Source organism: Stegostoma tigrinum, chromosome 6 (assembly GCF_030684315.1).
Source record: "Stegostoma tigrinum isolate sSteTig4 chromosome 6, sSteTig4.hap1, whole genome shotgun sequence".
NCBI lineage: Eukaryota > Metazoa > Chordata > Chondrichthyes > Orectolobiformes > Stegostomatidae > Stegostoma > Stegostoma tigrinum.
In genome coordinates, this window is record NC_081359.1 from 153788 (window position 1) to 181345 (window position 27558).

Below are 27558 nucleotides of genomic sequence, written 5' to 3' on the forward strand. Positions count from 1 at the left end.
AGAAGTCGTTCAGCATCATCCTCACAATTTATTGCTCTCCCTTGCTCAGCATCATCTGCAAAATTAGAGATTTTGCTGTCAATACCCATCTTCTGATATTTTATAAAAATCAGAAAAAACAAGGGTCCCAATACCAATCCCAGGAGAACCCCACTTTCAAAACTTAAAATACTGCAGATGCTGTAAATCAGAATGTAAAAACAGAAATTGCTGGAAAAGCATGCCTGGCAACATCCATGAAGAGAAATCAAAGTTAACATTTTGGGTCCTGTGTCCCTTGCACAGAATTTTCGACTCGTTTCCAGTATGACAAATATCTATATATATGCTTACCTTCTGTTTCTTATTTTTGTTTTAGCTAACGTATTCCATGCTGCTAAAGGCCCATTAATCCCAAATATTTCTACTTGTCATGTAGCTCCACACCAAATACTTTTGAAAGTCCAAAAATGCAACATCCACAACACGACCCTTATCCACTGCTTGTGTTTCCTTGTAAAGAACCTAATTAAATTTGTCAGACGTGACCTGCTCTTGACAAAGCCTTGTTGGCTATCTGATATTAACTTATTTTTCTCTAAGTGTATACTTAGCTTATCCCATATTATGGTCTCCACCAGTTTTCCCACTTTTGATGTCAAGCTGACAGGTTTGCTGTTACTTGGATTATCCTTTGCCCTTTTCTGAAGCAATGTGTCAGCTTTGTAATCCTGTATTCAGAGAGGCCAGGAAATTTTCTATCAATGACTTTACAATTTGCTCCCTTACCTCTCTCAGCAATCTAGGATACATCCTATTCGGAATGACAACTTTTCTAACAGGAGTGCTGTCAGCATTTTTTTAAGCCCCTCTTTATTCAATGCTATATTGCTTAGTTCCTCAAAACCCGCATTTTTAACTCAACTATTGTCATCATCTTTTAATTTCATAAAGACAGAAGCAAAATATTAATTTAGTACCTTCACGTACCCCTTGCTTCAGTGAGCTGTTTATCTAGCTTGTCCCTAATGGCTCTATTCTATTCTACCCAAACTTTTACTACAAATATGTTTGAAAAACATTTCACTATTTGTTTTAGCACAGAGTGCCATCCTTTCCTCAGTAACCATAAGATAACGGAACAGATTTAGGCCAGTTGACCATAAAGTCTGCTTCGCCATTCAATCATGCTGATATTTTTCTCAACCCCATTTTCCTACATTCTCCCAGTAGTGTTTCTTTCAGTGACACTATGTCATAAATGCCAGAGCAATTTCTGCTTCCAGTTCTCCTATTTTGTTCTTGATATTTTGTGCCATTACGTACACACAATTTAACCATGCCCTTATCTCTTTCTTATCTATTGGGAAGTGGCCATTTCTTTGTTTAATGTCAATCCTCAAGCCTCCCTTCCCCTGCTTTTCCCTATTCACCATCTTCTCTTTTGTCCTCTCTGGTTCTTCGAAAACTACGCCCATTAGTCAACCCAAATCCCTACCTTACAAGTTTGAATCCATTCACAGTACACTATTTAGTTTCTCAGATGGGCAATTAGTTCCATTTTAGCTCAGGTAAAGCTCATCTCTTCTGAACTGCTGTCTTGTTTCTCAAAATTGATCCCAATATCCCAAAAATCTAATCATCTCCTGTGTACACAATCTGTCAAGCGAAGCGTGTATCTCGCTGATCTGCCTTCACCTAAATGATAAAGCTTGGTCATATTCCTGAGATTACTGCATTGGAGATCCTGTATTTCACCTACTCCCTTTTGCCTGACACTGATCCTGCAAGTCCTTCAAGCTATCCCTCTCAATGTTGTTGGTTCCTACATGAACCATGACCACTGGTTGTATGCCCTCCTCTTCCAGAGGTTTATCCACTTTATCCGTTATGCCCTGAGCCCTTGCATCTGGGAGCCGACAGACCATACAGGATTCACAATCTCATCTGCAAACTAGATTGTCTGTCATGTGAATTGAGTCACCCACTACAACTACTTTTCTAATCTGCCCACCAACCTCTCTCTCTCTCTCTCTTTCCAGAGTAACCTCCAGCACTGCGGTCGTGTAATTTTCCCTTGAGTTATCCACCCACAACTCAGTCTTGTTGCTGACTATATAGGGTCACTACATCTAAAATTTCAGACCTGTTAGACAGCTCCAAGGAGTCTTGGGTTTCATGGACCTGCTTCCTCTTTATCCTAATCTTGGACCATTCCTCCTAATCTTTTTCTTGGCTCAGTATTTGTTTTGCTTACACCCATCTCTTAATTGCTTTTCAAATTATCTTCAAATTAGAAGTGCTTCATAAATTCATGGATTTAGTAACAATTGTAGTTTGTCAAATTTGCAAAATGTATTCTCCACCTATAATCCCTACTTATCTCTTACCACTACATGGGAAAAAAATCTAAAGAGAATGAAAAATAAACAACCAAAGGGCAGGGGTTATTTAACCATGTTGACAAAAGCTAGAAAAGAAAGTAACTGTCGTGCGTGAAATTGAAAAAACAGAAAGATTTTGCATTATTTTGATCCTTTGTCAGTTCAAAATCGTATTTAGAGAGTGTCAAAATTGAAATTCCTTTGTTACAAAGTTTTGCTTTCTTAAAAGCCTAATTATGACATATTTCAGTTTAGGCACGACAGTTGAAGAGATAAACTGACTCATTTACATTTTTCAGTGGAGTGGTGAGGGCAGTGGTGGTTCAAGTGAAATGAATGTATGCTTTGTACTGGTCCTATAGACAATCCTAATTTAATTGACTAATTTCTGTTTTAAAAATGTCTCCAAAGCATGTTGTCAAGCAATCAATTCTAAGATTTATTTTTTTTGCCACTTTATGAACCCCAGGGCTATTGCAGACATTTACACGAGACGTCCCCAACTATGTTGTATTTGACAACATAGAACAAATTGTGATGAAACCATAAGTCATTAACCTTTGGACGTGGGAAAAAAAATCTTTCCCATCGAAATATTTGAAGTTAAACTTATAACCTCCAGTCAGCAGTGAATGACCCGTCTAAAAACATTTGAATTGATTTTGAAAAATCTCATGTCACTAAAAAAAGAGCAAGCTTTCTCTAGTCAAACAACAATCTAATAGTTTTTTTAGTTTTTTAATTTTATATTCATTTGTCAATCTTCCTGAGCAATACACATACCTAAAAAGAGCTTGACTATGTTTCTGATTCATTGAAAGTAAAGTATTTTGAAGTATTTCTGTGTGATTTAAAAAATTATTGCACAACAATATCTTTCTTTTTCACTAAAGCCTTTTTAAATTGCAGGACCACTAATAGCGTTTTTTTCTAGCATGATAACCTATGAAATCTGGTTCTCGTTCTGTGTTGCTGTATGTGAAAATTTCACTTAGTATCAAAATTACTAACAATAAACTTGTCAGAATAAATCTAACAAAAAAGAAATCACCATGATAAATTGGACACCATTTTCTATGTGATCATGTGTTTAACTGAAATGTACTGAAGCTAATTTTGTTTAGATTAGCTGAAAACGTCCTTAATACATTGAATTTCAAATGGAGACGTGAGCCATATCTGTTTGTAATTGCCAGCCTGACTTTCCTCTCGGTTAGTAAAATGTGAGGCTGGATGAACACAGCAGGCCAAGCAGCATCTCAGGAGCACAAAAGCTGACGTTTCGGGCCTAGACCCTTCATCAGAGAAGGGGATGGGGGGAGGGAACTGGAATAAATAGGGAGAGAGGGGGAGGCGGACCGAAGATGGAGAGTAAAGAAGATAGGTGGAGAGGGTGTAGGTGGGGAGGTAGGGAGGGGATAGGTCAGTCCAGGGAAGACGGACAGGTCAAGGAGGTGGGATGAGGTTAGTAGGTAGCTGGGGGTGCGGCTTGGGGTGGGAGGAAGGGATGGGTGAGAGGAAGAACCGGTTAGGGAGGCAGAGACAGGTTGGACTGGTTTTGGGATGCAGTGGGTGGGGGGGAAGAGCTGGGCTGGTTGTGTGGTGCAGTGGGGGGAGGGGATGAACTGGGCTGGTTTAGGGATGCAGTGGGGGAAGGGGAGATTTTGAAACTGGTGAAGTCCACATTGATACCATATGGCTGCAGGGTTCCCAGGCGGAATATGAGTTGCTGTTCCTGCAACCTTCGGGTGGCATCATTGTGGCAGTGCAGGAGGCCCATGATGGACATGTCATCAAGAGAATGGGAGGGGGAGTGGAAATGGTTTGCGACTGGGAGGTGCAGTTGTTTGTTGCGAACTGAGCGGAGGTGTTCTGCAAAGCGGTCCCCAAGCCTCCGCTTGGTTTCCCCAATGTAGAGAAAGCCGCACCGGGTACAGTGGATGCAGTATACCACATTGGCAGATGTGCAGGTGAACCTCTGCTTAATGTGGAATGTCGTCTTGGGGCCTGGGATGGGGGTGAGGGAGGAGGTGTGGGGACAAGTGTAGCATTTCCTGCGGTTGCAGGGGAAGGTGCCGGGTGTGGTGGGGTTGGAGGGCAGTGTGGAGCGAACAAGGGAGTCACGGAGAGAGTGGTCTCTCCGGAAAGCAGACAGGGGTGGGGATGGAAAAATGTCTTGGGTGGTGGGGTCGGATTGTAAATGGCGGAAGTGTCGGAGGATAATGCGTTGTATCCGGAGGTTGGTAGGGTGGTGTGTGAGAACGAGGGGGATCCTCTTGGGGCGGTTGTGGCGGGGGCGGGGTGTGAGGGATGTGTCGCGGGAAATGCGGGAGACGCGGTCAAGGGCGTTCTCAATCACCGTGGGGGGGAAGTTGCGGTCCTTAAAGAACTTGGACATCTGGGATGTGCGGGAGTGGAATGTCTTATCGTGGGAGCAGATGCGGCGGAGGCGGAGGAATTGGGAATAGGGGATGGAATTTTTGCAGGAGGGTGGGTGGGAGGAGGTGTATTCTAGGTAGCTGTGGGAGTCGGTGGGCTTGAAATGGACATCAGTTACAAGCTGGTTGCCTGAGATGGAGACTGAGAGGTCCAGGAAGGTGAGGGATGTGCTGGAGATGGCCCAGGTGAACTGAAGGTTGGGGTGGAAGGTGTTGGTGAAGTGGATGAACTGTTCGAGCTCCTCTGGGGAGCAAGAGGCGGCGCCGATACAGTCATCAATGTTCCGGAGGAAGAGGTGGGGTTTGGGGCCTGTGTAGGTGCGGAAGATGGACTGTTCCACGTAACCTACAAAGAGGCAGGCATAGCTGGGGCCCATGCGGGTGCCCATGGCCACCCCCTTAGTCTGTAGGAAGTGGGAGGAGTCAAAAGAGAAGTTGTTGAGTGTGAGGACGAGTTCCGCTAGGCGGATGAGAGTGTCGGTGGAGGGGGCCTGGTCGGGCCTGCGGGACAGGAAGAAGCGGAGGGCCTTGAGGCCATCTCCATGCGGAATGCAGGTGTACAGGGACTGGACGTCCATGGTGAATATGAGGTGTTGGGGGCCAGGGAATTGGAAGTCCTGGAGGAGGTGGAGGGCGTGGGTGGTGTCACGGACATAGGTGGGGAGTTCCTGGACCAAAGGGGAGAAAATGGAGTCCAGATAGGTGGAGATGAGTTCGGTGGGGCAGGAGCAGGCTGAGACGATGGGTCGACCAGGGCAGGCAGGTTTTCCTCTCGGTTTTTTTGTTTTAATAAACGAGAAAATCACAGGCTGGCAACTGTATCAATGAAATTACTGGGAATTATGCAGTGCCTCTTTTTTTCTCTGCCTTTATATATAGTTATAAAGCCTAAAGATACCTGTTACAGGAAAAGAGATAAAACCAATGATTCTAGATAGAACAGCATAGTGTCAGGTTAAAGAATAGATATGAAGCCACATTTTTTTACTTACGATTTTTAGATAATCTGTTTAAGCAGAGACTACAGTATATGCTCTTTAATAGTTGTGAAAACTCATTGGTACAGCATGATTCACTGTGAGTTCCATTGTTTCATGCTACATTTGCAATAGGGAGTGATTATGGATAACTACACAGCTTTTTTTTTAGCATTCATTCTGTTTTGTCCTTTTGTCATGATCATGTTGAAGGTATATATACAGAGAAAGGATGTAAAAGAATGGAAAAAATGTTTACAAATGGTGAATATCGATTTTTGCGTTTGCATTTTAAAATGAGATAATGCTTATGGCCTTCAATAAATGGGGAAAAATTGGATGATTTCAGTTGTGAGAAGGATAACTGCTAACTGCTTTTCTTTGAAAGTTGTGAATACTTTCTTGTTTTGACAATATACCTGCTGTAGTACTGAATGAAAGATTCTGCAAAAGATAGTAAATTGAAACAAAGCTGAAGTAGACTTATATGGACTTTTTGTTAGCCTCACCACAAGAGTTGAATCTGTTGGATGGAGTTCCATGTCCATGCTGACACTGGTTCAACTTGCAATTAACTGCTAACTGTGGGTTTGGATATTATGTTCATTGGTTCTAATATTTTCTTACTGGAGTGCTAAGCTTCAACTGAAGTTAGATGATAGGTGTAGGAGCAGAACTAGTCCATTCGGCCAATCAGGTCTGCTTGGCCATTTGATCAAGGTTGATATGTTTCTCAACTCCATTCATAGAACAGAGAACATTACAGCACAGTACAGGCCCTTTGGCCCTCGATGTTGTGCCGACCTGTCATACCGATATGAAGCCCATCTAACCTACACTATTCCACGTACGTCCATATGCTTGTCCAATGACGACTTAAATGTACCTAAAGTTGGCGAATCTACTCCCGTTGCAGGCAAAGCGTTCCATTCCCTTACTACTGTCTGAGTAAAGAAACTACCTCTGACATTGTCCTATATCTTTCACCCCTCAATTTAAAGCCATGCCCCCTCGTGCTCGCCGTCACCATCCTAGGAAAAAGGCTCTCCCTATCCACCCTATCTAACCCTCTGATTATTTTATATGTTTCAGTTAAGCCACCTCTCAACTGCCTTCTCTCTGACGAAAACAACCTCAAGTCCCTCAGCCTTTCCTCGTAAGACCTTCCCTCCATACCAGGCAACATCCTAGTAAATCTCCTCTGCACCCTTTCCAAAGCTTCCACATCTTTCTTATAATGCGGTGACCAGAACTGTACACAATACTCCAAGTGCGGCCGCACCGGAGTTTTGTACAGCTTCACCATAACCTCTTGGTTCCGGAACTCGATCCCTCTGTTAATAAAAGCTAAAACACTGTATGCCTTCTTAACAGCCCTGTCAACCTGGGTGGCAACTTTCAAGGATCTGTGTACATGGACACCGAGATCTCTCTGCTCATCTACACTACCAAGAATCTTACCATTAGCCCTGTACTTTGCCTTCCGGTTACTCCTACCAAAGTGCATCATTCTTCTGCCTTCTCCCTGTAACCCTTGATCCTCTTACTAACCAAGAGCCTATTTGTCACTGACTTGTATCTGTGCAGTGACTTGACGTCTACAGCCTTTCGTGGCAGCGATTTCCACAGATTCACCACCATCTGCCTAAAGAAATCCCTCCTCATCTCCATTGTCCCTTCACTCTGAGGCTGTGCCCTTAGGTCTTAATCTCTTCTACTGGTGGAAACATCTTCTCCGCATCCACTCTATCCAGGCCTGTCAGAATTATGCTACTTTCAATGAGATCCCCCTCAGTCTTCCAAACTACGTTGAATTCAGACCCAGAGTCCTTAACCACTCTTTATGAGACATGCCCTTCATCCCTGGGATCATTCTTGTAAACGTCCTTTGGTCTCCCTCCAGTGCCTGCACATCCATCCTTGGATACAGGGCCCAAAATTGCTCATAATATTCCAAATGCGGCCTGACTTCCACCTAAGTAGCCTCAATAGTACATCCCAACTGTTGCATTCCAGCCATCTTGAAATGAATGCCAGTGTAAACTAACAATTAAGCAAGGAAAATGGTAGAGAAGCTCAAAATGAATCTGTTGGGAGGGGATTATGGGTGCCAAGATGGACTTAAATGGGCTGCTTATTGTGTGTCGTTCCAGCATTCGGTAAAATTTAACATTGCAAGGCTTCAGGATGAATCAATGTGTGCCTTATGCCAAATTGGATAAGGATAAACAAACAGCATATCATCCTGATCAGCATCACTCCTGAGATTCCCTACCTCCAACTGCAGGCCTAAGAATATGCTTAATGGTCACTTTACTCCTGACTCCAATGACACAAGTTTCACCATGATCCTTACAATTCAAAGTCTGATGGCTTGATTCTTCTCTGATATCTGTATTACTGATATGTGTTCATATATAGAAAGAGCTGGATAACATTCCACCTAATACATGACATTTGCAGCAGTCAACAACCATCTGCAAACAGAGAGATTTTAATATTCTCCTATCGACATTAAATGGCTTTACCATGGCTGAAACCTTTGTGGGCAATATCAACAGGAGTTACCATTGACCTAAAAACTGGCATCCATAGACCAATTACCTCAAAAAAAAGTTAATCAATTATATAGAATGTGATAGCAGAACATTTAAAAATACATAATAAGACCAAGCAGAGTCTGTGTAGTTTCATGAAAGGGAAATCATTTCTGACAAATCTACTAGAATTCTTTGTGGAGGTAACAGGGGAAGCAGAAGATGCAATATATTTGAATTTTCAGAAGGTATTTGATAAGGTCTCACACATTAGGCTACTTAATTGGACAAGAGCCTATTGTCTTGAGGCAGCATGTTAGATGGAAACAGGATTGACTGAATATTAGAAGACAGAAAGTTGATTTGAGCTATTTATTGTCATGTGTATTTTGTTACAAAATACATTGAGACATGCTGTATAGTGTCACCACTCTGGCACAATTATTTACAATATATATTATGGTCTCAGATGAATGACACAAAAATAGATGGAAAAGGCATATGATGAAGATGACAGGCATATAGACAGGTTACGTAAGTGGACAAAATCTTGATAGAATGTAACATTGGGAAATGCGAGATAAAGCACTTTGGCAGGAAGAATAGAGGAGCTTAATAGACAACAGAAAGCTACAGAGCAATAGTTTTTGACTTTGTTTCAGTTGAAGTGAAAATGAATTCCTGCAGTTCTGCCTTTAACAGGATTTTTTCCACTATGGCCTCTTTCTCTCCCAAACTGATTAACTTCTGCGGATGATCTCAAAATGATTGTGGAAGTATTCTCATCACAAGATTGTCCCTGTCATGAGAATATAGCATTAGTTTTCCCACTGTCCACATTGATGGCCTCTGTGTTAGCATTGACACACAATTGGATTTGAATCTTGATAATTCGTTTTCAGTTTCGATAAGATTTTTCTTTCACCACCTATTTTGTGGTGTCTGTTCTGTAGTCACCAGGTTTGTGTGGACTAGCAATAGAAAATACTACAGAAGTTCAGCAGGTCTGGTAGCATCTGTGCAGAAAGAAATAGAGTTAACTTCAAAGTCCACAGAACTGAAGAGAGAAGTAGAAAAGGATTGGGTTTTGTGCTGTGGAAAAAGTGGTGGTGGTGGTGGGGGCGGATAGCTAATGGAACAGCAGGGAATCTTGTAGGCATTTAAAAACAATAGCTGGTAAAATCACATGAAACCCGTGTCATTTTTAATCTTTTAAGAGTACTGCAAAAGGTAGTTTAAGATAACAAAATGTGAGGCTGGAAGAACACAGCAGGCCAAGCAGCATCTTAGGAGCACAAAAGCTGATGTTTCGGGCCTAGACCCTTGCTCCTGAGATGCTGCTGGGCCTGCTGTGTTCTTCCAGCCCTACACTTTGTTATCTTGGATTCTCCAGCATCTGCAGTTCCATTATCTCTCCAAAAGGTAGTTTGCATTTTTGTCCAGACAAGATATTACTTTCAGCCTTGGGCAGTTTCATGCACATTTGGAAACAAACAGGGAGGCCACCTGACCATTCGTGACTCCATTTTATTGAAACACAGTTTGTCCATTCTCCATGTTATTTGAAAGTGGAAGTGGTGTGTATGAGGCATCATTATGTGGGTGTGACTGTACTGGCTGAATTGGGTTTGGGTAAGATTGAAAAGACACAGTGAAAGAAGTTATTGGATTCAAATTTCAATGCATTAAGGAAGTTGAAAGTGTGAGACTAGAACAAGTGTGAGACTAGAACAAGGAGTCACTCTTTATAGATAAGGGTCACCCATGTCAGCTAGAGTTGAGAATTTATTTTCTGACAGTGTCATGAATATTTTGAATGTTCTTCTTAAAGCACTTGGAGGTACATTCTTGATAAGCAAGGGAGTGAAACATTGACATGGAGAGCTGGGAATGTGGGCACAGCAGCCTCAGGCTCCTCCTAATTTACATCTTACAGTCATAAAGAACAGCTTCTTCCCTGCTGTTATCAGACTTTTGAACAAACTTGTCAAACATTAATATTGATCTGTCTCTCTGCACCTTCATCTGCTGCTGTAAGACTGTATTTTGCACTCTGTTCTGCTACTCTGATGCATTTTGCATGTAAAGCACATAAAACACCTTTCATTATGTCTCAGTATTTGAGAATCCTGAACTAGGAATCCTAAGACTTTTTGTGCTTCAAATTTGTGGTGTCTGTCCCCATTTAAAAAATAGCCTTCACCTCTATTCTTCCTATCAATGCATAACCGCACACTTTCCTGCATTGTTTTCCTTCTGCCACTTCTTTTCCCATTCATAGCTTGTTCAAGCCCTTCTGCAGCCTTTTTGCTTCCTCAACATTATCTGCCCCTCCACCTTTGTGTGATCTGCAAATTTAACAAAAATGCCCTCAGTTCCTTCGTCCAGATTGTTGATATATAACATGAAAATTGTGGTCCCAACACTGATCCCTGCATAACTTCACTAGCCATTAGTTGTCACCCTGAAAAAGAGGCCTTTATCCCCACTCTCTGCCTTCTGCCAGGCAGCTAGTCCTCTATTCGTGCCAGTGTCTGACCTGCACACCATAGGCTCTTATTTAGCAGCCGCAGTTTACAACACTTTGTCAGTGGCTTTCTATAATTCCATGTTGATCATTTCCACTGGCTTTCCTTTGTCTAACTTAGAGATTACCTCCTCAAATAATTCTAACAGATTTCTGAGGCATGACCTGCCCTTGACAAAGCATTGCTGACTCAGAGATAATGGGAACTGCAGATAGAACATAGAACATAGAACATAGAACATTACAGCACAGTACAGGCCCTTCGGCCCTCGATGTTGTGCCAACCTGTCATACCTATCTGAAGCCCAACTAGCCTACACTATTCCATGTACGTCCATATGCTTATCCAATGACGACTTAAATGTACCTAAAGCTGGCGAATCTACTACCGTTGCAGGCAAAGCGTTCCATTCTCCTACTACTCTCTGAGTAAAGAAACTACCTCTGACATCTGTCCTATATCTTTCACCCCTCAATTTAAAGCTATGCCCCTCGTGCTCGCCGTCACCATCCTAGGAAAAAGGCTCTCCCTATCCACCCTATCTAACCCTCTGATTATTTTATATGTTTCAGTTAAGCCACCTCTCAACCGCCTTCTCTCTGACGAAAACAGCCTCAAGTCCCTCAGCCTTTCCTCGTAAGACCTTCCCTCCATACCAGGCAACATCCTAGTAAATCTCCTCTGCACCCTTTCCAAAGCTTCCACATCCTTCCTATAATGCGGTGACCAGAACTGGACCAGATGTTGGAGAATCCGAGATAATAAAGTGTGGAGCTGGATGAACACAGCAGGCCAAGCAGCATCTTAGGAGCACAAAAGCTGACGTTTCGGGCCTGGACCCTTCATCAGAGATTGCTGACTCAGCCCTATTTTACCATGTACTACCAAGTGCTCCACAATCTCATCATTAACAGTGGATTCTAAAACCTTACCAATAACTGAAGTCACACTAACTGGCTTATAATTTTGTATTTTCTGCCTCCCTGTCTTAAACAAGGGTATTACATTATCTATTTTCTAGTCCTCTGGGACCCTATCTGACTCCAGTGATTCCTGAAAGATCACCATTAATGGGCCCCACAATATCCCCAGCTATTTCCTTCAGAACCCTGGGATGTAATCTATCTGATCCCGGTGGTTTCTGTACCTTCAGAACTTTCAGCTTCCTCGGCACATTCTCCTTAGGTACGGTCACTACACTCACCTCCTACTGGCATAGCCCTCCTCCCACCCCAGTCTGTTAATCGGATATTTTTTGATGTTGAAAAGCATTACCTCCTGAACACACTTCAGAAATTGTTCTTACGGTTTGCCCTTAACACAATCACTGTCTCATTAAATTTTTATTTTCTAAGCAACCTGTTCAGAGGTGTTATTACACACCTCTGGAGCAGGTGGGACTTGAACCCAGATCTCTCGGTCCAGGGGTTGGGACACTACCTTTGTGCTATAAGAGGGCTTTCATTAAATATTCTTATTGCAACTAGTCATACTTAATATACCTATGAGATGGACTGATTTAAGAATATGCTTTGAATTGAGTTAGCTGTATTGTCATGTGCATATGAACGTGTCCAGTGAAAACTTTGTAATGGTACCATCTTAGGTACAAGATACCTAGGTATAGATACGTAAGTATTTGGTACATTTGAAAGAATAATGAATAAAAGTCCAGCATAAGAATTAAGAGGCGGGAGGGAAATATTTGATTTACACTCCTTTCACCCAGGTCCATGCCAGCACAGACCCCACCGGGTCGAGCCTCCAGACAATGTTGGTCTTCAAAACTAGAGGCCTCGCCTCCAGTCTGCAAGGGACTCACCTCCCCACGATGATCTCCCATCTGGGACTCGCGTCTCCATGCGACCTCCCGTCTGGGACTCACCTCCCATGACAGCCTCCGGTCCAGGAATGCATCCTCCATTCCCTTCCGATTAAATTTGAGTGAGTTAACATTTAAGTTTTAAAAAAACTCAAGAATAGAGGAAAAAAGAGTAAAAGGAAAAGAAGAGACAGAGCAGAGGAGCTCTGACTGGAGCGCCCTACTCTGTCACAATCTTGGACAAATTTCAGTGAGATTATTATAGCCTACCCTTCTATTTGATGGTTTGTAAGATACTACAAGTGGCATACCAGCTCCTGTCATGTTCCTTTTGTATGCAGTAGGTGAGGGCTAAGGTTTCAAATACAACACAGCAGTAATCCTTATGTTCTGGAATGCCTCAGAAGTTTGAACAATCCACAGCACCAACCTACCGAATCAACATGCTTTTCATCAAGGTGCTAATCAATGAAAGCCAGCCTCACTAGGCAGGGCATGTTGTTCATAGGCCTGACACCAGAGTTTTGAAACAAATGCTCAACTCTGAACTTGATTACATCAGGATTCTTTCAGGATGATAGTAAAAATGCTTCAGGGCTATTCTCAAAGTATCCTTGAAGCGGTCACACATTTTGTGAAATTGAGAGGCTTTGTTGGCATGGAAGCCAAAAGCACCAGAGGGAGCAAACAAACCTATCTGTTAGATCCTGTGAGTGCCACTGGTCCCAAATATGGTAGAGTCTGATCATTGTGCATTGAACTAATCCACCTTAGATCTCATGCACTCACCTTCAATTAAGTCACCACAAGGGACTCTCTACAAAGAGAAGTGTTTAATATTTCCTCACAAAATAACTTATATTCAAATTGTGTGTACATTTTTCTTAAACAATTGGTAGGGAGAGTTTTGGATGATATTGAAGAATGGGAGGAGAGGTGGTATTCTGTTCTTGTCAAAACTATTTCATCAATTTAATCCTCTGTATACATCAGCAAATGCATTTCTTGGATTTTTTGGAGTAAAGTTGTTTGAAATAATTATGTTTCAGTTCCTTTTTAGAATGTGATGAAGATAAACACTGAAATCAAAGGATGCAATTTTCCCTTCCTTGCGTTGGCTTGAAGAGCCAACATCTAGACCTGGGATTCACCAAAAAACTTGCCATACTAGCATACCAGTCCTTAAATGAACTAATGGGTGGATGATTGAATGAGTTTTCCAAATGCTATGTTAATTGCACATAATCTGTTCACCCACACATTAAAAAAGGACTGTTCCTCCCTACATCTTTCTTCTCAATGTTAAGACTTTTCAAGGGAGCTTACTGGTCTGATGTTTTGTCAAACTGTACAAATATTGCAAAATTCTACAAATACTCAATTCATTTGGTGGACCACACAATGTCCTTGCATTAGCTGTCTGATGGAAGCTTCTGACATAAGTTTCAAGATCTGTGCTTGATTTTTGTTAACTTGCGCCGTGTCTTTTGTTTTACTTAATTTAAACCTTGAGTCAGCCAGGCTTCTTTCATTGTTAAAATTATCTCAACTTTTGCTAGTTAACTTGAAAAACTCATTTCACATTACATGTAGATGCTTTTTATTGAACTGAGTCTAAGAACCGAGTAATGGGGATTTGTTGTCTGGTATCTCAAGAGTATGTTTCTGATTTGAATCTTTTGTCTGTCTTTCCATTTTATCTACTAAATAAAAACCAAAAGAACTGCACATGCTGTAAATCAGGAACAAAAACAAAGTTGCTGGAAAATCTAAGCAGGTCTGGCAGCATCTGTGAAGGCAAAAGCAGAGTTAATATTTTGGGTCTGGTGACCCTTCTTCAGAGAAGGGTCTGAGGAAGGGTCACTGGACCCAAAACATTAAATCGGTTTTTTCCTTGACAGATGCTGCCAGACCTGCTGAAATTTTCCAACAACTTTGTTTTTGTTTCCATTTTATCTGTTGGTTTTAGTATTTTACTCATTCTTCATGGCATTGAGTATGACAAATTTCATGGTTGTGCATATGATTCCTGTTAAGTGTCGACAAGATTTACAGGGAGATTTCAAATTTGTATCTTGTTCTTTTTATGATACTATCCAAACCCACAACCACTTCCATCTAGAAGAACAAGAGTGGCAGATGCATAATAATACTACCACTTGCAAGTTCCCTTCAAAGCCACCATCAATCTTGATTTAGAAATATATCACTGTTCCTTCAGCATTCCTAGCAGCATTGTGGACTGCAGCAGTTCAAGAAGATAACTCATGACCAGCTTATCAAAGGCTTATAGGGACAGACAATAAGTGCTGATCAGCTGGCGATGACCATATTTCATGAGTGAATTAAAAGAAAAGGCTGAAGACATGGGGCAAAGGGAAAGGTTTCAGATTCCTGGGGCATTGAGACTGGTTCGAAGGAAGGTAGGAACAATACAAACTGAATGGGTTTATATCTGGGCAAGACCAAATTTGATGTCCCAGGGTATATTTGTTAGAGTGGCTAGGGAGGCTTGAGATTAAAATGGCAGGAACAAGTCAGAAAAAGGAGAATCAAGGATACGAACAACAGATAGAAAGCAGAATAAGAAAAGTGATTTGCAGAAAAATCAAGGGCCATAATCAAACAGGGCCATGATGAATAATAATGGAAATGGGCCAAGTAATGTTAACATAACAAACATTAAGTATTGTGCCTCAATGTGTTAGCAATAAAGTGGGTGAATTAATCATACAAATAGGTGAAAGTAGGTGGTATAAATTTAAGGTTATGGAGACTGTAGGGTGACTGGGGTTAGGAAATGATAATCCAGGGATATTCAGTCTTTAGGAAGGACAGACAAAAAAGAAAAAGCTGTAGAGTTGTATGGCTGGTTAAAGAGGAAATTAACACAATGTGAGGAAGGATGTTAGCTCTGATGATGTGGAATCTATATGGGTAGATATGAGAAGTACCAAGGGGCAAAAGAAACATTAGTTATATATAGACCCCCAAACTGTGAGGGTGATGTTGAGAATAGTGTTAAACAGGAAATTCGAGACACATGCAATAAAAAGAACATCTGAAATTACTGGTGACTTTAATCTGCATATAGATTGTGCAAATTAAATTTTAAAAGAATAGAGAAGGAATTCCTGGAGTGTATACAAGATGGTTTTCTGGTCTAATAAGTTTGAAGAACGAACTGGAGAACAGGTCACAATAGACTGGGTGTTGTGTAATGAGAAAAAGAATAATTGGCAATCGAGTTGTACAGGGCTTCTTGGGGATGAGTAGCCATAATGGGACAGAATCCTTCATCAGGATGGAGAGTGACTTGTAGATTCTGAGAGTAAGGTCCGAGATAGAGTTCTGAATAGAGAAAATATGATGGCATAAGGCCAAAGTTGGCTGTGATGAATTGAGCAATGCTACCTAAAAGGATGACAGTGGAAAGAGAATGGAAAAAATTCAGAAAGCACTCCAACAATTACTAATTCCAGTGTTAACATTCCTCAGTTAACAGTAACTCTGCTTTCTCTGCACATATGCTGCCTATCCTGCTGAGCTTTTCCAGTAATTTCTGATTTTGTTTCTGATTTCCAGCATTTGCAGTTCTTTGGTTAACTGTTCATTCCTGTCAGGCACAAAAGTAAAGCTGGATAAGTGGCCTGACCATGGATTACAAGGAAATTAGAGATGGTATTCGGTCCAGGAAGAGGCATAGAAATTGGCTAGAGAAGAAAAACAAAGCTGAGGAGTGGGAGCAGTTTAGGTATAACTGTTTAAGGTCACCTCTCAGGCTCCTACACTCCAGGGAAGCAAAGTCCCAGCCCATCCAGCCTCTCCTTATAATTCAAATTCTTTAGTACTGGTAACATTCTTGTCAATCTTTTTCACAGTCTTGCCAGTTTAATAATATCCTTTCTAGAGCAGGGCAGCCAGAATTGTGCACAGCAGCACTCCAAAGGTGACCATAAGACCCTCAGACATTGGACAGAAATTAGGCCACTCAGCCCATTGAGTCTGTTCTGCCATTCAATCATGGCTGATAAGTTCCTCAACCCATTCTCTTGTTTTCTCCCCGTAACCCTTGATCCCCTTGATAATCAAGAACCTATCTATCTCAGTCTTAAATGTACTCAATGACCTGGCCTCCACAGCCTTCTGTGAATTCCAGATTCACCATTCTCTCGCTGAAGAAGTTTCTCCCTATTTCTGGTCTAAAAGCTCTTCCTCATTGATCTTTAAGGGACCCTTTTCTGCCTAGTTACTCTTTTGCCCATAATATACTTGAAGAATCTCCTTGGATTCTCCAAAGCTACCTCATATCCCCTTTTTGACCCCTCAGATTTCCCTCGTCAGTGTATTCCCACAACCCTTATAAGTCATCTGACGATTCACTTGATCCCACCTGTCTATATCTGACATATATGCCTCCTTCTTTATCATGACCTATTCCTGCCAGCCTTGTCCTTCACACTAGCAGGAACATGCTGTCTCTGCCAGCCATCTCAAACTGATGGCCTCCCCTATCAATTTTTGAAAGCTTCTGTCTAATGAAAGCAAAATTGGCTTGCTCTAGTTTAGAACTTTAACATGTGGACCAGATCTATCCTTTTCCATAATTATTTTAAAACTAATAGAATTATAAATTTCTCCAAAAACTTCTCCCCCACTAACACCACAGTCAGTTGCCCTATCTTATTTCTCAAGAGAAGGTCATGTTTTGCCCCTTCTTTAATAGAGCCATCTACTTATTGATTAAGCAAGTTTTCTTGAACACACTTCAAAAAAATTGCTCTCCATCCAAACTCTTAACACTGTGGCTGTCCTAGTCTACTTTTCGAAAGTTAAAATTCCAGACTATTACATGCCTTTATTGTTATAGCTGTCTTCAATCTCTTTACATTCCTACTCCTCAATTTCCCACTGACTATTTGTGGCCTGTAGTACAATACCACGAAAGTGATCAGCCCCTTCTTATTTCTCAGTTCCATCCATAAAGTTTAACTGGACAATCCCTCAGTAATATCCTCTCTAAGTACTGCCATGATATTTTCTTTGTCAAAATCCCTAATCCCTACTCCCCCTCTTCTTTTGCCTCCCGTCCTATCCTGCCTGTTGCACCTGTCCCCTGGAATATCGAGCTGCCAGTCATGTGCCTCCCTCAGCCATATTTCTGTAATAGCAATCATATCCCAGTTCCATGTTCCATGCATGCCTGAGTTCATCTGCCTTGCCTGTCAGGTCTCTTGCATTGAAATAAATTTGTCTTAATTCAACAGTTTTTCCTTGTTCCCTACCTTCCTCTTGCCTGACTTGTCTATTTAACTTGCTCTGTTTAACTTCTGTACCAGCCTGAACCTTCTCTTGTCTCACTGCTGCTTCGGGTCCCACCCCACTGCCGGATGAGAGGAAAAATAATTATGTGAGCTTGAGCGTTTCTCACGCAAATCTCCTTGACGCTTCAGCTAGTTGAAGGAAAATATGTGAGAATATGCCATGCATGAAGTTACAGTTTCTGCTGGAGTGCAATTTGGTCACTGTTTATAGCCCCACAGCACCTCATACATACCTGTCTATAGTTGCTAGATCATCCCAAAGTGTTATTGCATTTAGCGTGGTGATAGTGCCATATAACATGATGGAAATAGGATTTTGTTTCCAGATTGGAGTGTACAATGGTCACTGTCATTGATATTGTCATGGACAGATGCAACTGTGCCAGGTTGTAAGAACAAAGTCAAGGAAGTTTTTCCCTCTTGACAAATAAACTAGCTCTTTTGGCCACTGCTGATGTAGTGGACAAAAGTGTGAGTGTTCCTCCATTTGGATGTTTTACCAGATTCATTAATGTTTATGCAATCTCCCTTAATGAAAGAAATTGGACATGGCTGTCATGTACTAAGAAATCTCACAGATATTTATTCCAAATAACTAATTTTGCACAGGCAGTATATTCCTCAGGCTCTTGTATCTTGCTAATTGTAATAACTTAGGAAACCCAGCTGAAGGAACATCATTTGTTATTGAATATCAGTGGTAGTGAAATTATTATAGAAGGTTCTTAGTTATTGGATTTACTCATGCACAAAAGTGTGGAATTATCAGAGACAGGCAACATAGCGTTGTGCTGGAAAGATTGTGCCTCACAAATTTGTTGAGGTTTTTGAGGAAGTGACAAAAATCATTGATGAAGGCAGGGCAGGTAAGGGTAGTCTGTATTGGTATTTGCAAGGTCTTTGACAAAAGTCCCTCGTGGCATGCTGATACAAAAGGTGAAAAAGCCACTAGAGATCTTCAGTGAGCTGGCAAGACTGATACAGAACTTTCTTAGTCCCACAACATAAAGAGTTGCAGTGGAAACTGTTTTCCTGCCTGAAGATCCTGGGTTGGCATGGTTCAGTGCTGGGACCCCTGTTGTTTGTAAACAGGATTTGGAGGAAATTTTGGTGATGTGATTACAAATTTAAATGTCTATGAAGCAGCTTGAATTAGACATCAGGATATTTAATTCATTCATAGTGGGGTGTGCAAGGACAGGATTTGGAAATTCACATGATTATATATCAATGAGCTTATGTTGCATTACTCTTTCTGAACTTTATTTCATTTATCTCACCTGTCATTTCTGTTTTGCATCTTAAAGCGTATTGATTTAAGTTAGTTCAATATTACTTGTGATGATTTGAAAGGATACGAGTGCATAAGACCTGGAGCTATGATAGCCTTCACAACTGCTGGTAGTGTGGCACTTATGTAAGAGATTGTTTTCAGATCAACTGAAAGTATCCAACATAACTCAGTCACTTAATTGCTAGTGAGTAAAAAGCAATAAATCAGCTCCCCACTTATCTTTGTGGTGAGTGGGAATGGTGTTTGTTTAAAGTGGTGATACCATTCATACAGAAAAAATAAACATTTTCTGAAGAAGAGTCAGAGTCATTGAGCTCTCCAGCATGGAAACATTCCCATCAGTCCAATTTATCCATGCCAACCAGATATCCTAAATTAATCTAGTCCCATTTGCCAGCATTTGGCCTCTCTTCCTTGAAATGCTTCCTATTCATATATCCATCCAGATGCCATTTTACATTTTATGAGAAGAATTATAATGCGCTCAAAACATTACTTGTGTTTCTGTCTCAGAAACAATGTCCCACTGAGCATTTTCAACACTTTCTGGTTTTGTGTTAGAATTCCAACTCCTGCAGTATTTGCTTTATGTTTTCATATTAGGTTTTACTCGTTGTATTGTAAGTGCTTGAAAACATACAATGTAGGGAATTGTCTAGGGAATGAAATACACAGGATCTTTGGCATCTGTTGAAAGCATATTAACCATAGGGATTTTGCTATTTTGCTCCTTTCTCCCCCTTTTCTCGGTAAAAACTAAAAACACTTGCATGGGAACATGAGTTCAGTGCAGCAGATAACCAGAATAGATATTTAATGTAAATAGCTGCATATTGGAACATTTGCAAGGAGATATTTCAGAACAATATGTGGGAAAATACTTTAGTTATAATCCACTAATGTGTATGATTGTGGCTTTTGAGTAAGACCTCTTACAAGATTCTCATCTATTTGGTATTTTGTAATCTAATTCGTACTTTACAAGCACTTTTATTAAAACAATGTTCCTTTGGAAAACACTCCATCAAAGTTGACGATGTTGCTTGAAAGCCTCAGCTGCATATTGTTAGTTTCACCAGTAATAGGAGTAGTAACTTTCCAGGGTTTCAGAACAGGGTTTTCAACTTTGCAGGATTTCCTTGATCAGGAATAGAGATTAATCTCTTTGGACTGTAACAGAAAATTCAGAAGAAATTTCATAAGGTCATTTAACAAGCTGTTTACAATTTGCATTTTCCTTAAATATTTTGTTGATTTGGTTATAAAAGCTTACAGAAAGTTCTTGAAGCTTAGTGCTGCAGGGAATGGATGGTGCAGATATGACAACAGTGGTGTTAAAATACCCATCTCTAATGCTCCCTTACGTGAGTAATTTTTTTCTCACTGGCATCTTTACTGGTTTGAATAGTTGGTAGCAGAAGCACACTTTGAAATCTCCAGCACTATGTGTAAACAGAGGTGTAAACTCTGTTCTATAGAATAATTTGGCAGTACATGTAGAATTTTATTCAGTCAGGATGTTGAATGTTTACATTTCAAAGGCAGGTACATGGAGTTGCAGTATTAATCAATATGATCTAATTGAATGGTGGAATCAGCTTTGTGGACACTTGCTTCCAAATGTTATATATGATAGGTTGAAATCAAAAGAACATATATAGCACCTTTTCACATCATGTGTACTGTGGCCAACTTAAAAATCTATCTCTAATACAAACAGAGAATATTGAAGAAATACTGATAGCACCTGTGGAGAGAAAACAGAATTAATGTGCCAAGTCCAGTTTTGACTGTTATGTTGCAGAGAATGTCTGACCATTGGAAAATCCTGATCAATACAAGTAAACATATTTTACATGTCGATATGAAATATTTACCATTTAGCAGCTAATGAAGTAAATCACACAGAGCAGCAAAAAAGTACTTGCTCAGTTTTTTTTTCATTTTAGCATATTGCCAGGAAATGTATGTATTATATGTATCATATATACAGATATACACACCATGCAAATTGAAACATATTGTGAAGAGAACATCTCTTTCAGCAGGAAATAACAGTGACAGAATGTATGCATCTTGTTGTTGTAACAGGCAAACAAAGAGATGTGAACACAGATTGGAAACAATTCTTTGCTAATTTAAATTTGTGTTTACTTGGCAGTGGTTGGACTTTGTGATCTTGAAGGGAAAAGAAATCTAACTCCTGCAGTAGGATAATTCTTAACGAGAGTACGTCTACAAAATTCTAGTCCTTAAGGAATTGAATAGTGAATAATGTCTGTGGAGATTCACAAATTTTATTTAAAATTATGAGCATGGCTATGGCATAATTATACACAGCTGTTTTTGAACTGTTTGCTGTTAGAGTTATCAACTTGTTTGAGTTTTTATCTCTGGAACATTAGGTTAAATCTACTATTTGTACGTTGTATTGACAGATTTGTCTGCAGCAGTTCAGAGGTTTTCACAGTCATTACAGGATTTTCAATTTGAATGCATTGGTGATGCAGAGACTGATGATGAAATTAATATTGGTAAGTCTTGACCTTTCCTTAAAAAAATACTTTAATTCTGGACTAATATATTTCTAGTTCATTTTAGTATGTGTTAATTTTATGTGCCCTGTCCCCCATGGTAACTGTGTTATTTGTAATAGATGGCCCTCTAAATTCTTTGTTTATATCTGCTCATGTTACAATTACAGTTAATTGGCCCATTAAAACTCCCAGTGTTGTCTCTTCTTGCTGTTTCTTAGCTCCATTTAAACTAAGTTTATGTCTTTTTCTCTGCACTAAAATCCTTTCTCTCCACTGTCTTTATCCCAAACCTTTATTAGGTGAGTTACCCTTCCTCCTATTTAGAACTGTTTTTTATGTTACCTTGGTCACTAGCGTCTCATCCTGATGCTTTTTACTTACATTTACCCAAAATACTGTATAACTCTATAAAAACTTGAAAATTATCTTGCTGCTTTTGAATTTTTCTGATACTCCCCCCCCCACCCACTTTCTCTTTTAGCTAATAGGCCTTTCTACTGCAATAGTTATTCAATTCAGCAAGTCACTGACCACGACCTCATTTAAATAGAGCCTTACCCAGTTCGACAATCTTTTTCTCCCCCTAATTACTGCTGCCTGAGGCCTGTGAAACTTAGTCCTGCCTTTCCCTCTCCTAATGCATCATTTTTCTAAAAAAGCATTCTATCATTAAATCTGATATCCCTATTGAAGTCGGGCTACTTTTTAACTTCAACCATAATTCCTCAAATTCACTCAGCAGAACACCATGAACACCCTGAGAAAAAGAACAGGAAATGACATCACCAACACAGGAAATGACATCACCAACCCAAGGAAACCTAACCAGATAAATAGAAAGTGGGACATAACACCAGCGCTTTGTTGGAGGTTCACTGAATGGTGACAAAACATCTGAAAACTAACCTTCCAGCTCAGCAAGCAAATTCACATCCAGAACCTCAACCTGAGCTACAAATCTTCCCAAAACTCGCCAGAGCACCATTTCTGGTTCTGCATATGTTTGTTGGTCAACAATGACAGGATTCTCTCTCCTACCCCTAGACATGAGGAGACACAATCTTTGATACTTATGATTCCTGCTGCAGAGATTGCAATGTATTATTGATTTCATTGTACCTTGTAATTTAATTGAACCTTGTACCTGTCAGGAAGTAAAAAGTACCAAAGTAAAAAGCTATGGTTCCCCCATCATTGCATTCTGGCACCCAACACATGCTTAGCACATAATGCCATTCATCAGTACCAAAATGGACCACAACCTCTGGCTGATCACCTTCCTTCTTTAGAATATCCTGTGCCACTAACAGACATATGTCTTGGCACCAGGAGGCAGTACGTTATCCTGGAATCTCACTCACAGCCACAGAAATGCCTATCTGTGTCCCTGGCTGTAGAGTCTCTAATCACAACTGCTTGCCTACACATCGACCCTTCCTGCTGAACAACAGTGCCAATTGTGGGTGCCACTGATCTGGCTGCTGCTTTCTCCTGAGAGGCCATCACTTCCCCCATCACCCAAATTCAAATGTTCTGCTTATCTGAATGCTGTGGCTGCTTCTAATACAATGTTCCAGTAACTGAGCTGAAGGTCTTTGAATTGCAGACACTTAACACAAGTATGAACAATCCCGAGATCACCGTGCTCTCAACAAACTCGCAGTGTGCTTTATCATTTTCTCTTCCGTCTCTGAGAAATCAGATTTAAAATCATTGAAATTTATTTTTATGGAAAGAACCTTTAATGAACAGTTTAATCATTTCATTAGACGGAGTTATTCAATATCTTAGCAAAAAATAATTGATATGAAGATATTTTAGAAGCATGCCTGATTGTCAGTTAAGAGTGGAAGTGTGATTGAGAGACCTGAGCTCAGTGATGAGTGGGTGAGGTTCTGTTTGCAAAGTTGTAGAACTCAGCCCCATGGTATACTCCTCCTTTACAATGTGGGATAATTGCAGCCTGCACACTGACTATGTATGCAGGAAGTATGTTCAGCTGTAGCTCCATAGAACATAGAACAATACAGCGCAGAACAGGCCCTTCGGTCCTCGATGTTGCGCCAACCTATGAACTAATCTAAGCCCATCCCCTTACACTATCCCATCAGCATCCATATGCTTATCCAAGGACTATTTAAATGCCCCTAATGTGGCTGAGTTAACTACATTGGCAGGCAGGGCATTCCATGCCCTTACCACTCTCTGAGTAAAGAACCTGCCTCTGACATCTCTCTTAAATCTATCACCCCTGAATTTGTACCTATGCCCCCTTGTACAAGCTGAAGTCATCATCCTTGGAAAAAGACTCTCACTGTCCACCCTATCTAATCCTCTGATTATCTTGTATGTCTCTAGTAAATCCCCTCTTAGCATCCTTCTCTCCAATGAGAACAGACCCAAGTCCCTCAGCCTTTGTTCATAGAGCCTGCGCTCCAGACCAGGCAACTTCCTCGTAAATCTCCTCTGCGCCTTTTCCAATGCTTCCACATCCTTCCTGTAATGGGGCGACCAGAACTGCACACAATATTCCAAGTGAGGCCGCACTAGTGTTATGTACAGTTGCAGCTAGACATCATGGCTCTGGAACTCAATCCCTCTACCAATAAAACCTAACACACCGTAAGCCTTCTTCACAGCACTATCAACCTGGGTGGCAACTTTCAGGGATCTATGTACATGGACACCAAGATCCCTGCATGGAGTACCCAGATCTGTTGATGGACTCACAATGGAGCATCGATGAGGCTGAGAATGTCACAGATGGCACATTTAGTGAGCTGGTCACATCACCTGCGAGGGCTACACAGACAGAGAAGAGGTGGATGACCACTGGGAAGATCAGTAAGTGTGAGCGGGCAGTGCAGGAGTCCCCTGTCGCCATTTCCCTCTGATATGGGGATACCGTGTGGATACTGTTGGGGGATGGGGGAAGTGATGGCCTCTCAGGAGAAAGCAGCAGCCAGATCAGTGGCACCCACAATTGGCACTGTTGTTCAGCAGGAAGGGTCAATGTGTAGGCGAGCAGTAGTGATTAGAGACTCTACAGCCAGGGGCACAGATAGGCATTTCTGTGGCTGTGAGTGATACTCCAGGATAACGTACTGCCTCCCTGGTGCCAAGACAAATGTCTGTTAGTGGCACAGGATATTCTAAAGAAGGAAGGTGATCAACCAGAGGTTGTGGTCCATTTTGGTACTGATGACATAAACAGAAAGAGAGATGAGGTGCTGCAAAAGTAGGTTCAGGGAGATCGAGAGAAAGATGAAAAGCAGGACCCCTCGGTTATAATATGAGAATTACGCCAAGCATCAGTGAAATTAGGAACAGGAAGATAGTGATTAAATACGTAGCTAAAGATCTGGTGTAGGACAGAGGGCTTCTGATATATGGATCATTGGGATGTTTTCCAGGGTAGGTGGGATCTGGGCAAGAAGGACTGCAACTAAATTGGAGAGGCAGCTATGTCCAGACAGGGTGGTTTGTTAGTGCTATTCAAGAGATTTTAAACTCGTGTGAGAAGGGGCAGGACCCATAGCTGTAGGTCAGCATGTAAAATGGCTGAGGATTCAGACACTAAGGCTGGTAAGACTAGCCTCCAGCAGAAGGAGACCATGGAATCAAGCCACAATTGTTACAGCACTGTGATGTTTCCTCCCTGCTTTTCTAACCAAGAAAAAGCGGGGTGGTCAGAGAGATGTACAGTTGGGAATTTTGTTAGTAGCACAGTGAGTAGTAAGGAACACAAACAGAAGCTACTGGAAAAGCTCAGCAGATCTGGCATCATCTGTGAATAAAAAATCAGCGTTAACGTTTCAGGTCCGGTGATCCTTCCTCAGAACTGTTCTGATTTTTAATTCACAGATCTGCTGAGATCATCCAGTAAAGCTTTGTGGGTGAAGCTAAGAAATAAAAAGGAGGTGGTGATGTTGTGGGGGTTGTACTATAGGTCCCCAAATAGTCAACCGGAATGAGAGAAACAAATATGCAGGGAGATTGGGGAGATTTGCAGGAGCAATTGAGTTATCATAGTAGGGGATTTTAATTTTCCTCATGTAGACTGGGACTGTCATAGTGTTCAGGGCTTAAATGGGGTGGAATTTATTAAATGTGTTCCTTAAACAGTATGTAGGGGGTCCTACTCGGGAAGAGGCAAAACCCAACCTACCATTGGGAAACAGGGCAGAAGAAGTGACCGATGTGATAGTGGAGGAGCACTCTGGGACCAGTGACCGTAGTTCTATTAATTTTAAAATATCGATGGAGAGACAAAACTGGTCACGGGGCCAAGTTCTAAACTGGGGCAAGGCAAATTTTGATGGAATTAGACACAACTTGCAGGGGTTGATTGGAGTAGTTCGCTTGTAGGCAAAGGGTCCTCCAGCAAGTGAGAGGCCTTTAAAACCGTGATAGCTAGAGTTCAAAACCAATATGTTCCTGAGTGAGTGAAGGGCAATGTTGGCAGGAATAGGGAACTCCAGACGACAAGAGATATTGAGGCTTTGACCAGAAACAAGAAGGACACATGGCTCAGGAACCAGCAGCTGGGATAAAGGGAATCCATGGAGCTATATAGGAGAATACAGGAGTTTACTGAAGAAGAAAATCAGGAGGGTGAAAAGGGGACACAAGATAGCTTTGGCTGAGAAGATTAGGGTGAATCCAAAGAGATTCATTAAGTATATTAAAGGAAAAAGAATAACTAAAGAGAGAATAAGACCCCTCAAGGACCAAAGTGGACATGTATGTGGGGAACTGCAGGAGACAGGTGAGGTCCTCAATGAATATTTCTCCTCTCTGTTTACTGTGGAGAAGGGCATGAAGACTTGGGAACTTGGGGGAAATAGGGACAGTCCATATCACAGCACAGAAGGCATTGGGCGTATTAGAACAAATGAAGGTGGATAAATCTCCTGGTCCTGAGCAGATAGATCCAAGAACCCTGCAAGAGGCTCGAGAAAAATTTGTGGGGGGGCCTGGCCCATATATTTGCATCATTGTTAGTTCCCAGAAGACTGAAGGGTTGTGAATGTTGTGCCCTTTTTCAAGAAGTGATGCAAAGAAAATCCTGGGAACTGGAGCCCAGTAAGCTTAACAGCTGAGGTGGGTAAGTTACTTGAGAAAATTCTGAGGGATAAGATGTACTTGCATCTAGAAAGACAGGGTTTGATCAGGAGTAGTCAACATGGCTTCATGCGTGGGATGCCTCACAAATTTCTTACAGTTCGTGAATGAAGTGACCAGGAGTGTTGATATGGGCAGGGCAGTAGATGTAGTCTGTTTTGATTTCAGTAAGGCCTTAGATAAGATTCCATATGGCAGGCTGCTGTGGAAGTTCAGATTGCATGGAATCCAGAGAGAGCTGGCAAATTGGATAGACAGTTGGCTTGATGGTAGGAAGCAGAGAGTGATTAATAAGATTGCAGCTAGCACTAAAATAGGAGGTATTTTGGACAGTGAGGAATGTTGTTAGAAATTGCAGCAGGGTCTGAATCAGCTGGGGAAATGGGCCAAGAAATGGCAAAATGGAGTTTAATATAAATAAGTGTGAGGTGTTGCATTTTAGAAAATCAAATTAAGGTAGGAATTTCATGGTGAATGGTAGGGTCTCAAGGAGTGTAATAGAACAGAAGGACCCTGGAGTTTAGGTGCATGGTTCTTTGAAAGTGGAGTCACAGGTAGACAGGGCAGTGAAAAAGGCTTTTGACACACTGACCTTCATCAGTCAGGGTGCTGAG

At 41.3% G+C, this 27558-nt stretch overlaps 1 protein-coding gene across 1 annotated transcript in view; it reads left to right on the plus strand.

Annotated features, from left to right (window-relative positions):
• arhgap42a (Rho GTPase activating protein 42a) overlaps nt 1–27558 on the plus strand; it is a 356591-nt gene that overhangs the window by 106970 nt on the left and 222063 nt on the right. The window contains exon 2 of the mRNA XM_048533512.2: nt 21722–21817. Coding sequence (XP_048389469.1) covers nt 21722–21817 — 96 coding nt within the window. The remainder of the gene's footprint in view (nt 1–21721; nt 21818–27558) is intronic.